This window comes from Micromys minutus (assembly GCF_963924665.1).
Source record: "Micromys minutus genome assembly, chromosome: 4".
Taxonomy (NCBI): Eukaryota; Metazoa; Chordata; class Mammalia; order Rodentia; family Muridae; genus Micromys; species Micromys minutus.
In genome coordinates, this window is record NC_137973.1 from 33,247,075 (window position 1) to 33,262,757 (window position 15,683).

General features: G+C 41.0%; 1 protein-coding gene across 2 annotated transcripts in view; it reads right to left on the reverse strand.

Moving 5' to 3' along the window:
* Nucleotides 1–1,794: 1,794 nt before the first annotated feature.
* LOC308420278 (NADPH-dependent 3-keto-steroid reductase Hsd3b4-like) overlaps nt 1,795–15,683 on the reverse strand; it is a gene marked incomplete at both ends in the record, with an annotated part of 52,048 nt that continues 38,159 nt past the window's right edge. Inside the window, 3 exons of one of the 2 annotated variants that reach the window (XM_080916236.1) lie at nt 1,795–2,606; nt 5,843–6,007; nt 9,286–9,430. In XM_080916236.1, the coding sequence (XP_080772362.1) occupies nt 1,795–2,606; nt 5,843–6,007; nt 9,286–9,430 (1,122 nt within the window). Of the gene's footprint in view, nt 2,607–5,842; nt 6,008–9,285; nt 9,431–15,683 lie in introns of those variants that run through there. The other variant, XM_080916235.1, reaches the window with a different exon arrangement.

A 15,683-nucleotide genomic window follows, 5' to 3' on the forward strand; every position in this document is an offset into this window, starting at 1 on the left:
TACAGACTGCGTGCTGCACCTACATCCTCGCTGGATGTCCAACATAAAGAAATCACAGATGCAGAAGTCAAAACACAAAGGTATAACCGTGGTTAGAAATCTCCCTTGGAATTTAGTTTTATTCCTAGGAAAAGGCAACTCTTCAGTCTACACCAAAGAACATTGTCCAATAAGCTAAATTAAGGGTTTCGTGATATGACAGGGGTAAAGAAAGGCAGATTCTTTCCAGATTGTCTCTTTGCCAATAAGAAACAAAGTGGACTTCCCATTCTGTTTATAGCCTGTGTGAAATCGTGCTGTTCTTTCTCCCTCCCTCCCTCCCTCCCTCCCTCCCTCCCTCCCTCCCTCCCTCCCTCCTTCCCTCACTATTGTGGTGATTGGGGAAATAGTCTTAGGTTTGGTTTACTTTATAGAACGTCAGCATGGTTTTGCCTCCTGATTGTAGTGTGGGAGCTCAACCCCAACCTATAAACATCGCTTCCTATAAACACTGCTCGATATGGGGTGAGAAAGAAGATGTTTTGATGCTGGGTGAGATTTCACTTCTGTCTGTGGTACCATATGGCAGGCAAGTGAACACCCAGGTGTCATAAGAGACAGGCAGTTCTGTTCCCTCTACGTGGTGTCCCCTGCATCTCGTTCAATTTGGGCCTGTCGGGGTGAACAAGCAGGGCTTCTTTCAGCTCTGGGGGGTGAGGTCAGCTACTAACTCCATTATCATGGAAGACCTGCAACCTGTCTTCACTGGCTTTCTCTGCTCAGAGAAACCGGGAGTTGGGGAAAGATGAGTGAGAGAGGGGGAGACCAATGGAAGAGGCTAAGGCAATAGAAGGATAAACAGAGAGAGGAGATGGGGAAATGAACGAAACAAGAGGAGGAGGCAGCTGTATTTAGAGGTAGGGATAGTAGATTTTCACATATGACTCAGTAGAAGATACATTGTGTGTGTGTGTGTGTGGGGGGGGGGGTCATTAGAAGGAGACTCTCAGATTATCTCTTCAGCCCAGGGCCATTTGTTAGTGCCCATGAACTCTTGGGTACCTACCTCTCAAGGCTTCTTCTGGTTCTAGAGAGTCCTGTGCACAGTTGCTAAGGAGGAAGATCAAGGGGGCAAGACTTGCCCTACAGGAATAGACTATGCTCTAGGGCTGTGCTGTACCCTGTCCCCAACAACCAGCACGAGCTTGACCACTCAGAGGGAGGAGAGCCTTTATTTCTTAAGACCAGGAGCCAGATTCTGACTGTGACCTGGCGATGCTGAACTGAAGCATTCTAGATGAGATATTTGGCCAATGCCTGGGCCCAACTAAGTAGGAGCCAGAGTCTACAGCTCTGACTGTGGACTTTACTGGATACAAAAAAGAATACTGGTCACTAGAGTGACCAAACACACACCGTTTCTGGAATATGCATTTAAATATTTTATTGGTTTTTTTTTTTTTTTTTTGAGCTTCATAGAGCAATGGGAAATTTTTCAGACAAGAAATGCTTTGGGACATGGAAGAGAGGGGGGGAGTGAAAGCCCTGACAAAATTCTAACCTATAAGAGGTTCCAGGCAATGCAGTATGAGCAACTGAGCCTTTGGTTATGACAGATGATGCATATAAGCCTGTACACTGCTGGATAAGTGCTGAGGGCTGAAGACTTGTGACTGAGCCAGTGACTCACAGGTTTCTGGTGACCCAAAGACAAATAGGACAGTGCGTAAAATGGAATTGTAAGATTTGGGTTATGTCTAAGTCCCAGCTGGAGGACCTGATAACACCCAGGGCAATGTCCCCGCCCTCTTCCCATCACTGAGACTTTGTGTCCCGTGTCTCCTTGTGCTGCTCCATTAGTGTCCCGATCCACTCCGAGGTTTTCTGCTTGGCTTCCTCCCAGCTGACAAGTGGTTCATAGCCCAGATCCCGCTGAGCTTTCTTGTACGAGAAGGAGAACTTACTATTTAACACTGTGATAATGAAGCGGTTAAAGGGAGGCCTATAGTGGTAGAATGGACGCAGCACGAAGCTCACAGTTTCCAGCAGGAAGGCGAGCCAGTAGAGCAGGGGCAGAGGAAGGCTCCAGCTAGAATCAAGGCGGAGGCCCCATTCCTTGCTCAGTGTATAATATAAATCATCATAGCTTTGGTGAGGGGTGTCATCTGAGATATAGTAGAACTGCCCTTGGATGCTTGGGGACTTTTTGGGGTCTTGAAGGCCCCTGGCAGCCAGAATGTGTGCCCAGGCTGCATTGCCCACATACGCTGAGTTGACAATGGAGTGTGAGGCGTATTTCTTAAATGTGCTGTTGTTCTTGAGAGCATTGTTCAGTGTGTCTAACATGACTTGGTTTTCTTCCCCATACAGGACTGGGAGTCTTAAGGAACATGTATGTAAAGTGCCACCATTTTTCAGGATGCTCCCATTGGCTGCCAGCACTGCATTCTCTGCCATCTTTTTGCTGTATGGGTATGGATTAGACCACATGCTTTCATGATGCTCTTCTTCAGTGCTGTTCAGAATGATCTCATTGTAGGAATTTGGTCCAGCCACAGATACTGAGCTGCTATAGATGAAGACTGGTACACTGGCTTCCACACAAGCTTCCAATAGGAGCTGAGTACCTGTTCATAGAAATTTCACCATCACTGTTAGGAAATAAGGCGAAGGACCCACGGTGTCAATGGGGTCAGATTGGTCTCCATCCCAACTCCAGCGGCAGAGCCACTGTAGACCTAAATGCGTTCCAACCCTATCTTGACTCAAACCTATAGCCAAAATCAACTCCAAAATTAATAGGGGTGACACGAAGATTCTGGAAATGATGGATTTCCAGGTTTATAAATTGCGTTTTCATAATTTATAAAGCTCTCTCTCTCTCTCTCTCTCTCTCTCTCTCTCTCTCTCTCTCTCTCTCTCTCTCTCCCTCTCTCTCTGTATCTGTCTGTCTCCGTTTGTATGTCTATGTGTTTGCTTCTTTTTAATACTAGAGATCAAACCTAGGTTCTTTTACATGTGAGACAAGGCCCCTGGCTTCTTGAAGACAAGACACTGTCTTCATCTGCTTTCTATTGCTGTGGTAAATACCAAGACCAAAGGAACTTGGGGAAAGGGAAGGTTTGTAAGGCTCATATGTCCAAATCCAGTTCATCACAGAGAGTCACTGCATCAACCAAGGCAGAAGCCATGTCCAGTGCTGCTCACTGCCTTGGCTGCTCAGCTTGCTTACATATTTAACCCAGGACTTCCTGCTTAGCCTTGTCACAGCCCAGTAGGTGGCATCATATTCATGCCAGTTTTCTCATATCCACCATTAATCAAGAAAATAGCCCACAGAATCACCCACAGGCCAATTCGATGGAAGCAATTCCTCAGCTGAGGCTTCTTCTTTCTAGGTGACTACTATGTGTGAAGCTGACAAAAACTAACTGTCCTTTTTACTTTGGAAAGTATGTCCCTAGATTTTTTTTTTTCTTCTTTTGGAAAAGTGTTCGTTTTTGTGTTCTAAAAACTGACATCAGTTTGGGGATATTGCTCAGTGGTTGAGACTTTGCCTTGATCCCGAGAAGCAACAAAACTTTAGTTAAAAAGGATTCCATCAGGAGGCACCCCTATCTGGTTCCTGCCAGCAAGCACCTCCCAGCATCAGAGATAGTGCTTGGGCCTGGTGGCTGCACATGGGGTGGATTCTCAGGTGAGGCAGCCCCTGAGTTATCCCCTCTTCAGTCCCTGCTCTTCCACTTGATCCTGTACCTCCTACCATGAGTGTTTTGTTCTCCCTTCTAAGAAGAACTGAGGCTTCCACATTTTGGCCTTCTTTCTTTTTGAGCTTCATATGGTCTGTGAATTGTTTCTTGGATATTCAGAGCTTTCTAATTAGTATCCAATTATCTGTGACTGCATACCATGTGTCTTTTTTTGTGACTGGGTTACCTCACTCAGCATGATAGTTTCTAGTTCCATCCATTTGCCTAGGAATTTCGTAAAGTCATTGTTTCTAATAACCAAGTAGTAATCCATTGTGTAAATGTATCACAATTTCTGTATCCATTCCTCTGTTGAAGGACATCTGGGTTCTTTCCAGCTTCTGGCTATTATAAATAAGGCTGCTATGAACATGGTGAAACATGTGTCCTTATTATATGTTAGAGCATGCAGCTCAACATGCTTGCAGTTAACCATCAAACTGAGCATGGGGACCCCCGTGAGAGTGCTGGGGGTGATGAAGGAACCTCATGGGAAGAATAACATTGTTGATCAACCAAATCCTCCACAGCTCCCATGGACTAGAACACCAATCATGGAGCACACATTGAAAGGCCCATGGCTCCAGTTGCATATGTAGTGGAGAATAGCAGTGTCTGGCATCAATGTGAGAAGAGGCCTTTGGTCCAGTGAAGGCACATTTTCCCAATGTAGGGGAATGACAAGGCACTGAGGTGGAGAGCGTGATTGGGATCTAGTGCATCTTCATGAAGACAAGTAGAGGTGGAGGGGAATGGGATTGAGGTGGGCGAAGGGGATAACATTTCAAATGTAAATACAGAGAGTATCTAATAAAAAATTAGAAAAATTCCCTCATCAAATAAAAGCAAAAGGTTACTAATCATGCATTTCATTTCATTAAAGGAGAGTGGGTTTTTAATTAAAAAATGCAAGGTACCATATTGTCAGAGGTTGTTTAGAATCTTCAGCATGTCCACTCAGGTGCCATGCCTATGGTGTATGGGCAATATGTATTTTTATTATATATTTTTTTTTCAGATAGAGTCTTAGTATACAGCCCAGACTGAGCTGGAAGGCATGATTGTCCCGATTCAGAGTTCTGAGTTCTAGGCTTGCAGATGAGTACCACTACATCTGGTAATGCAGTATACTCTCCATATTAGACATCTATGGCTGGTGTATTTTTCTCATGAAGGAAGAGTTAATAGAGAAATAGGAATCTGGTTACCCATAGCACTATTACAGTGAGGATGAGAGGGAGGTAGCTACGCAGAACTGAAAGGGACCCTTGAAGTTTGGTTATGGGTATACCTAAATAATTAGTTGATTTAGAAAGAGAACCCATTCACTTCATTTGGAGGTCATGTCAAGGATACATGGCAGGTGGAACCCTGGAGTACTGTAATGCTACAAAGACTGAAGCCAGCAGTCAGTGTGGCTATTTTACATGGTCCTTTACTTAAAGTCAAATAGAAGCCTACTTTCTGAGTCACTAAGCATTTAGGAATGGGAATCTAAGGAGGAGAGATGCTGAACTCTGCCTAGGCTTAATCCAAGAATAGACTAATGCTTATCTGAAGAGATAATTTTGTGGGCATAGGAAAATAATTTCAGTTAAGAAAACAAGCACTTTTTTTCCACAGGCAGATTATATAGAGTGGTGTTGAAGGCTCCCGAGGGAGGATAAGGGTCAGTGTCTGGTCCATAGAGGTAGTGTGTGGACAGACATCAAGCATTTGAAGATGCAGTCCAGTCACTTCGGTGTGGAGAGGGAGGAGAAGTCTCCTGGCAGTTGAGTGACATGTGGTGGCTTTATAACCGTTCAGTCCTATTGACTACCCCTGAGGTCACTGTTCCTTTCTTTCTCTACCTTTGCTAAACATTAAGGACAACAGTCCTGAGTTCTGCCAGCTGGGTTGTTGAGCAGATGCATCTGACCTACAGAGAGCACAGCAGGCGTCTCATGGTTCCCATGGTTGTCCTTCCCTTTCTGTCCTAATCCTGTTGGGACATCCTAATTTCCCCACCCGCTCCAACTCTTCCTCCAGATGTTCCAAAGTAGGGTCTTACATCCCCAACCCATCTTATGGATTTTATGTTCCAACCTGCTCCACGTCTCCCTTGGGTACTGTACCTTTCAGATTGACATCTAGGATGGTCTGTCTGGAAGTGGCACCAAAGGGGTCAACAGCGGCAGCTGTGTGGATGACAACAGAGATGCCCTGGCAGGCTCTCCTCAGGCCCTGGGCATCCAGAATGTCTCCCTTCAGTACTGTCACCTTGTCCTTGGTCTGCAGCTCTGTGGACACAAAGCAGGTCATTGAGAAGCTTTCTGCATAGGATGGAAAATTTCTGACACAGGTGTCAGTTACCTAGGCCTTAAAAGGCAATCATAGTGAGAAGACAATGGAGAGGAAGTCTTTCTGCAGAAGGAAGTGTAAATGCTCAAAAATCAGAACATAGCATTTGTGGGGAAGGAGGAAGCATCTATTTCCACCCCATCCCTTTGTAGAAAGTGCATCTGGGCAGTAAGATGCCATTTGTGGTTGCACATAAACAGAGAGTTCTGGGAAATTTCTACATTCATTAAAGTGGCTGGAGAGGTGCAAGGAGGAAGAAAAAGATTTAATTGGTTGGGAATGGAGAAATCAAGGTTGGATTTGAAAGAAACAGAACCAGAGTTCTTCCTTGGGAGGCTGTACTAGCAGTAGAGGGGTATGGGATGGGTTGTAAACTGCACAGGTGTGAAGACATGAGAAACATTCGGACAAGTAACAGGTTAACCAGATAATGTCCTCTGGAGTTCCAGTGAGGAGGATCTGGAAGAAGGAGACACAAAGATGTACATTTTAGCCCTGCCCCCGATAGGTCCTGATGCTTTCAGGGACTGGGCTGTGTACAAATGAGACATTAGCCCTAAGATAGGAGCTTCTGTGAGCGAACTCAGAATGGGCTCAAATGTTGGGTTTAGGTGAACATTTCTTATCAGATAGATCCTTGAAAATGAGGCAACATCAACCAGGCCACACTGTAGGCTTGTAGTCAGTGGCACTGGGTACAACAGTATCCTCCGCTTCCTCTGAAATCTATCGAATGATACTACCAATCACAATGTCACTCACAAAATTAGCTCACGAAGTTAACACGTGCCCATGCAGCCTGTACAGGTTCCCACACTGGCTGGAGCTTCATAATTTGCCCACAATTTTCTTAATTTTCTCTTTTCTTTCCCAGCTATATCATGGTACACAGGATTCTGATGTCCCTGATGTAGGTTGAACAACCACAGAAAACTACAGAAACAGGCCTCAGGACACACATCAGCCTAGTGAAGGCTCTATTGTCCCTCTGCCTCCTTCTAATTCATCCTCACTTCTCCATGAACTCTAAGCCCAGGGCTGGCTATTTTGCATCAACTCTTCTGAGACAGTCAGCTCAACTGAATCTACAGTGCATCTAAAGAATACTTTGACAGAGGCAGAAGTAGAAATCCAGAGCTGGAGAAATCCCTCTTGGGACAGAAGCAAGCCTGTGCTGGATTCATTTACCCTAGGCTCTTTCTTCCTTTCAGGCAATCCCAAGGAGGCCTTGAAGTAGAGAATGATGGGTGCCTTTGTTAGGGTTTCTATTGCTGTGAAGGGACACAATGACCATTGAGATTCTCATAAAGAAGACATTTAGTTGGAGCTGGCTTAGTTTCTGAGGCATTGTCTATGATTATCATGGCGGCATGCAGGCAGACATGATACTGGCAGAGCTTTGACTTCTGCGTCTTGATCCTCAGGCAGCAGATGGACTTCTTCTAACAAGGCCATACCTCCTAACAGTGCCACTCTTTATAGGCAAGCATCCAAACCTAAGACTGATTCTTTATGTTTTTTTTTCATTTATTTATTTATTTTTGTTTGCTTGCCTTAAGACAGGATACCTAGGCTATTTCTAAGGAAGTTAAAATAGTAAACATTAGAAGACAGAAATATAATATTTATATATTTGACATTTTGTTTTATGAGACAAAGCTTAAGGACTAAGTATAAAAAGAAAATTTGCCTTGTTTTATGCATAAAAATTATGTGTAATTTTAACCAAATATTTTAACTTTTTCTATATTTTGCAAAATAAAAATTAAATTATTTTTATTTTTAAAAAGTGATTTATCAATTTTTGTGCTATGTGCATTGATGTATTATTACCTGCATATATATCTGTGTGAAGGTTTTGAGACCCCTAAAGCTGGAGGTGCAGATAGTTCTTAGCTGCTGTATTGGTACTATAACTTGAACCCAGGTCACATGAAGAGCATCTGGCATTCTTAACCCCTGAGCCATCTCTCCAGCCTCTAAATCCTTTTGATCATTTTAGGATTTCAGAAGGTCCTACAAGTTCAAGGGGTATGTATATTAGACCTGTATTTGAGCATATACATTTGTATATATTACAAGAATTTATAAGTCTCAGGATATCTAGTATGATTGCATGTATGCTATCAGCTATAATTCTTGTATAACATTTCTATACACTTTCAAAATAATCAAACTAACTATTTTATAAGTTTCTTAAAGAAAAAAATGAATTGTATAAAAATTATAGGGGTTTGGGATTCAAAACTACTATAAAAATAAAATATGAAATTAAGAAATTCCTTCTTCATAGGACCTGGTCAGATCACCTCCAGAGTTAGGTTCATCTTGGGAAGAAGGGACAATCAAAATGAAACTACAATATGTCTGATAGGTGATTTGATCCAGACTCAACCTGACAAGGCCAAGGGATGGGTGGGTGGGTGGGATCCAAGCAATGGGTGTACTCTAGAGAGTATGGAGGAAGAGGTACCATTCATAATGGTCTCCCACTAGTAGCTGAGGCCCTTCCATAGGTACCTCCACAAGGAACATGAGAATGGAGTAACTGGAAATCTGCACTATCAACCCAGTGTTTGACCTAGGCTTGAGGGTGGGAGAAAAAAAATACAGTACCTCTTTAGCAAAGCACTCAGTCATTTTCTTTGAGGATAAATGGCAGAGAGGAGGAATGCTGGGAAAGACATTGGAGGATTCCTGATGACACATGTGAAGTCTTACTGGACGTTACTATGTGCTCTCTAATCTCCCTTTCACCTTCTTCACTCCCCTTCCCTACAACCTTCATAAATTTACCTTAATATTATAAGCACGTCCTGCTATGAACTTCAGTTTCTCACAGTCTTTAATAAAAATAATCTATGAAGCAGATTTGGAACATCCAAAAGAGGCAGGGACCCACTGCTAAGGTCTCTAGCTTAATAATCTTTTCCTAGTTTTTCACAATATTGGAAATATTGACAAGTCTATTCTGTTTAGGACATAAAAGAGCTTCCAGCAAAGGAGAAAATTGATCTGCAGTGTCTGAATAGGAGAGAGACCTGAAGGCCCCTGGCCTGTCTTTGGCCATTCTCTCTAGTTGTGGGTCAGACATAAAATCACTTTATCTAGCTATGCAGTGACTTTTGTGCTGTGCCAACTGTGAATGCTGTTTATAATTTTTATGTTGAAGCCCTTTTCACACCCAGTTCATGTCTCCAGGTCCTAGATCACTTACTGGACAATTTCTCCTTGTGTTTTGAATTGAAGGTCCTGAATAGGGCTCTGACCTCCCGCACGTCTTTCTCCTTCACCAACATTTGGACGAGCTTCTGGCCCAGAAACCCTCCTGCTCCAGTCACTAGGCAGCTCCACACAGGCATGGTCCACACAGGACTGTTCATATAGAGGGAACAGGTGTGATGTAAATTGGTCCTGTGGAGGGTTAGAAATGATGGTTAATGTGTACAGAGTCGTGGAATTTCTACGTTTACATAGTAGAAAAGTGTCCTGAAGCTAATTCTCACACATTTCTCTTATGAGACAGCATCTCTCTGCTCCAAATCTTCATTAGTTAGTAATGAAGACAATGCTTTATAGTTCAATGAAGGCTATTCTCCAATAAGGTTTCCTCCTTCTAGATGACTCTAGGTTCTGTCAAGTGTACAAGCAATATTCTGAGAAAGAGTGTTGTTTCAGTGTGTTAGATGTAATACTTTTTGTTAACATTTTTAAATCCTTCCCTCAGTGTCAACCCCTTTGTATGTCTTACAGTTAACTGCACTGCACTCACATGTTCATCTAAAGGAAATGTCCTTATTTTGTGGAATAATCTGATGCTTGTTTGTTTCTTTGTTCAGATTGACCGACCACAGTAGGTGAGTCAACGGCTTTGGAATAGAAACACTATTAAGACTTGTCCAACCAAAAATCCTTAGGTCCATGTGGCCATGAATGCAGCGGAACACAGAATTCAGAATTTATTTAAAATATTTAGAAAAGTTCAGGCCATTTCATGACTCTATCATGAGGTTCTTGACCGTGAACTTCATAGAGGAACAAGTATGAATGCTGGCTCAAAAGATGGCACACACCTGCATGGAAGGAGCTCACAGCCTGTTGGTGGTGGATGTTTATATAGAGCCCAGAGTACATCCTACATGATGATATGGTAGAGAGACATTTTCTGTGAGTGCAGCAGTATTGGATGTATAAGGAGAGCACATATGTCACACTGGTTCATAGTCAACACACTTACTTCATATTGCCTGAAAGTTATGCATACATACCTAGTATGTCTTTACATTACAGAACCATGTCTGTGAATATCTAGGAATGTTAGGAAGGGCCCTGACAGGTATTATGAGACAAAGAACCTGCAAGATACCATTGATTTAGTCTTCTCTTGGTCAACTTCTGCTGGACATGCATGCTACCCTTAAGTATAGTTTGTTCTCACACTGAAAATCCCTTGGATCAAAGCAAATTTTTTTTGGCAAGTGTATCAATTGGAGATTGCTTGTGAGTTAGGAATGGGAGCATACGACCTCTTTTTTCGGCTGTAGAACCCCAGGTGGTGCAGATCTGTGCAGGTCCTATGCAGGCTGCATTAGTCTCTCTCAGTTCATAAGTGTGTGGATCATGTTGATTCAGAAGGCCTTGTTTTCTTGGTGTTTCTCATCCCCTCTGGCTCTTACACACATTTTGCCTCCACTTCCATGGGGTTCCCTGTGCCCTGAGGGGAGGGATTTGATGGATTCTCCCATTTAAGACTGAGTGTTTCAAGGTCTCTCACTCTCTGCAACAGTGTCCAGCTGTGGTTTCTCTATGTGTCCACATCCTCTGCAGGAGGAAGCTTCTTTAATAATGACTGAAGAAGGCACTGATCTATGGCACTGATCTATCAGAACGTCTTTAGGAGTCTTTTCATTGGTGCTTCCCACCACCTTTCAGAAAAGTAATATGTGGTTTTAACTTAGGTGTCTGGGCTTTATAATCTACGTCCTGGTTACCCAAGTAGTGCTGGATATGAGTTCCAGCTCATGGAGTGGGACTTAAAATAAACCAGACATTGTCATGTTACTGTTAGAAGCTCTTTGACACTTGGGTAATAGTTTATGTTGCAGGTAGGACACCATTGTAGATCGTAGGATTTTTGGCTGGTTTGGTGTTTTCATTTCTCCTTTGATAGCATAAGAATACATTACAATGTGAAAGATGCCAGCACATAGAAACGGATGTTCTTGGTCGGCACCAGTATGACTCCTCCATATTTAATGAGTTCTGTAGATGTTCTCTTCATAAATGGGGCCTTGCTGTCAGTTTGTAGAGAGCAACCTGCATTTTGGCAACAGCTCAAGTTGTTCAGTGTTTCCCATGGGAACCCTTTTGCTAATCTTCAATTTAAATTTGACCTAGTTCTAGTATTGGAAGCTTCAGGTGGTAAGAATAGATATCCAGTTGGAGTTTGGTCTCCCCCATTACTCGCTGATGTTCTTTAGACCACCTTCATATATGCATATATTTTAGGCAGCTTCTACTATGTTAGATTTCCACTCTCCTCCCCAGGTGGTCCTTAACTTAGCTCTCACCCTGAATTCCCTCCCTCTTCCCCTTCTTCCCTGACTCTCTCACCTTAATCCTCTCACTCCAGTTTCTTCTCTTCATCTACCCATATTCAATTATCCCCTTGTGCTTTTCTAGGGAGATCTATCTGTCCACCCTCAAATACATTCCCATATACCTAAATTCTGTGGTTTTACAGATTGTAGTTTGATTACCGATGACTTATCAGCTAATATCTACATATAAAAGAATAAATATTATATTTTTCTTTGGGTTGGAGTTATGTCACTCAGGATGATTTTTTTTAATTTGATTGATTTCCTTTCAAAATTTATAATGTCATTCCCCCTCCCAATGTTTTTTCCACATTTTCATTATTTATTCATTTGTTGATGGATATCTAGCCTGTTTCCATATTATGGCTGTTATCAAGAGAGCATCATTAAACATGATAGAAGAATCTCTGTGTTAGGATGAGGTGTCCTTTAGGTATATGCTCAAGAGTGGTATAGCTGAGTCTTGAAGTAGATCCATTTCCATATTCCAGAGGAAACCACACTGATTTCCATATTGTTTGTAAAAAAATTGTACTCCTACTTGCAGTGAATAAATCTTACCCTTGTTTTACATTTTTACCAGCATGAGTTATCACCTGTTTTATTGAACTTAGCTATTCTGGTACAACATGAAATATCAAAGTTTTCAATTGCATTTCTTTTACAACTAGGAAATAACAGCATTTATTTAAGTGTTTCTCAGCCATTTGAGTTTCCTCTTTTGAGAATTCTTTATGTAACCTGTACGTCATTCTTAATTGGGCTGTTTTCTTGTTATCTTGAATATCAACCCTCTACTGGGTATGTAGTTGGTAAAATCTTTCCCCATTCCATAGCCTGCAGCTTTGCCATGGTTCTGGTGTTCTTTGTCCTGCAGAACCCTTTCAGTTCCATCAAATTCTGTTCGTTAATTATTGATCTTAGTACCCGTGCAGCAGTATTCTGTTCAAAATGTGTTTTCCTGTGCTCACAGCTATTCCCCATCGTTTCTTCTTTAATTTCAGTGTATCTCATTTAGTGGTGAGGTTTTAATTCATTAGGAGTTGAGGTAGTTTTCTTTTTCTCTTATTTTAAATAGGGTGATAAGTATGGATCTATGTGCATTCTTCTACGTGCAGACATCTAATTTCACCAGTTCCAAATGCCAAAAATGTTGTCTTTCCCCCCTGTGTTTATTTCTGTATTGTTTATTAGGATTCAGATGTACATGAGTATGTGGCTTGTGTCTGGGCCTTTAATTTGATTTCATTGATTGTGTCTGCTTTAGTTCCAACACCAGGCTTTTTTTATTTTATTACTGTAGCTCCGTAATACAGCTTAAAATGGGAAATAGTGGTATCTCCATCAATTCTTGATAATTCAGGAATGTTTTAAGCATCTCAGGTTTTTTCCTTATATATGTGTATTCAAATGACGATCTTTGAAGAATTACATTGAAGTTTTGATGGGACCTGCATAAAATCTGCAGAGGGCTTTGTGTAGGATTGCTCTTGTTACTGTTAATCCTACTGACCCATGAGCATGGAAGCTCTTTTTATCTTCTGATACTCTCTTCAATGTCTTAAGGTGTTTTCTTTTTCTTTTTCTTTTTTAAGATTTATTTATTTTATGTATGAGTACAATGTTGCCGCTCTTTCAGACACAGCAGGTCCTATTACAGATGGTTCTGAGCCACCATGTGGTTACTGGAAATTGAACTCAGGACCTCTGGAAGAGCAGTCAGTGCTCTTAACCACTGAGCCATCTCTCCAGCCCAGCAAGGTTTTTTTTTTTTTTTTTTTTTTTGTTTTTTTTGTTTTTTGTTTTTTGTTTTTGTTTTGTTTTGTTTTTTAATCATACAATCTTTCACTTGCTTGGTTGGAGTTACTCTAAGATATTTTATACTATTTCATGCTATTGTAAAGGATTTTGCTTTCCCATTTCTTTCTCTATTTGCCATTTGAATATAGGTAGCTATTATTTTTGTGAAATACTTTTCGGTTCTGATATTTGCTCTAAGTGTTTATTAACTTTAGGAGTTTTCCAGTGGACTTTTCCCCATCACTTCCGTAATATAATATTATCTGCACATAAAGATATTTTGACTTCTTTCTTTTAAATGTGCATCCTACAGTTCTCCTGGGATTTCTAGTAGTGTATTGAGTAGGTATAGAGTGAATGGGCAAGCTTGTCTTGTTCCTGATGTTAATGGAAATGCTTTGAGTTTCTCTCCATTTAAGTTGGTGTTAACTCTGGGCTTGTGTAATCTGTGGTCATTATATTGAGATATGTTCCTTGTATCTCTGATCTCCCCAGGACTTTTATCATGAAGGGGTGTTGAGTTTTGTCAAACGCCTTTTCAGCATCTCATGAGATGGTCCTGTGGTTTTTCTCACTTTCAGTTTGTTTATATGGTGGGTTATAATTATTAATTTATGTATGTTGAACCATCCCTGTATCTCTGGGAATAAAGCAACACGATTATGGGAGATTATCTTTTTGATATGTTCTAGGATCAGTTTGAAAGTATTTTATTGAGAATTCTTATCTATATTCATAAGGAAATTTTTTTCTGTAACACTTGATCTTTGTTAGGTCCTTATGTGGTTTGTGTATTAAGGTACCTGTGGCTTGATAACATAAATTAGGCACTGTTCCTTTCATTTCTATTTTGTAGAATAATTTGAGAAATATTGTCATTAACACTATTTGGAAAGTTGGGTAGAATATTTTGTTCAGATCAATGTTGTTTGTTGAGACACTTTTAGTGACTATGCCTATTTTATTAGAGGTCTGTTGAAATTTCTTATATGATCCTGATTTAACTTTGGTAAGTGTTGTGTATTTATAAAATTATCCACTTTAATTTGACAGAGTACAAGTTTTTTAAAAAATGTCTTTATAATTCTCAGAATTTCCTTTGTATTTTTATATCCCCATTCAAACTCTATCTTAGTTAGTTTAGTCTCTACCTGCCTTTTAGTTAACTTGTACAATGATTTGCTAATATTATTGATTTTGTCAAAGAATGAACTCCATTTGTCAATGATTTTTTTTGTTCCTATTTTTTATATACCTTGGCCCTGAGTTTAGTTCTTGCTGTCCACTCCTTGTAAGTGTATGTTTTTTTCCATTTGCTTTAGAGTTTTCAGGTGTGATACTAAGTTACACATGTGGTATCTTTTAAATGGATATGTCTGTGTCCACCACAGCTGTGCCTGGAGCCTTTGGAGGTCAGAGGACAAGGGCATTGGACTTCATAAGATTGGGATCAAAGATGGTCGTAAAAAAAAATCCTGAAAAGAAGCTGTGCCTGGTTGTGAGCCAAACACTCCTGGAAGGAGTTTCTGTGTTTGCAGTGACTTCTGGACCCACTGTAATTTCAGTATCCTGAAGAGACTGGAATTTTGTTGGGTCAGGTGCTAATTACTTTGTCTTTGGCTAGTTAGCTTTCTGGAGCACCCATTCTTTGCCCCTCTTACTATCTGAGCTAACACATCTTGATAATAAATAAGCTATTAGCTTGGAAACTGACATCTTGTGATGAGAAGTAAAAACTTTCTAGTATCCATTTACTTAGTAGAACATTAAGTTCTACCAGGTCAAGAGCCAAGAATGTCTTTGGCTCTCATCTCAGGTCTATAAATTAGTTTCTCACATCTTGCTGCACTTGCCCATCTGGTGAGCTCACCAAGGAATTTTAACATTGTCTTGACTTATAACTTTCTTGTTCTATAAAATGAAAACAATTCTGCATGTTGGAATGCGGCATTTGGAGCTATCTAAATCTGTGTCCCAAGTCATGGTAACTCCAAATGGCTTCTGAATCAGCTCTTTCTTATTTCTTTCAACACAAGAGCTGTGGGTTTCCCCCCTCATATTGGCAAACTGCTATCTGTGTGTTGGTGACATGGCATGGGTCCTCTGTAAGACTACCAAATTCTCTTATCATCTAGTTACCTCTCCAGCCCTACAATTTATTTTTACCTCGATTCTTAGACTAAACCTATCTTAGAGCATTTATCAGTGCCACAAC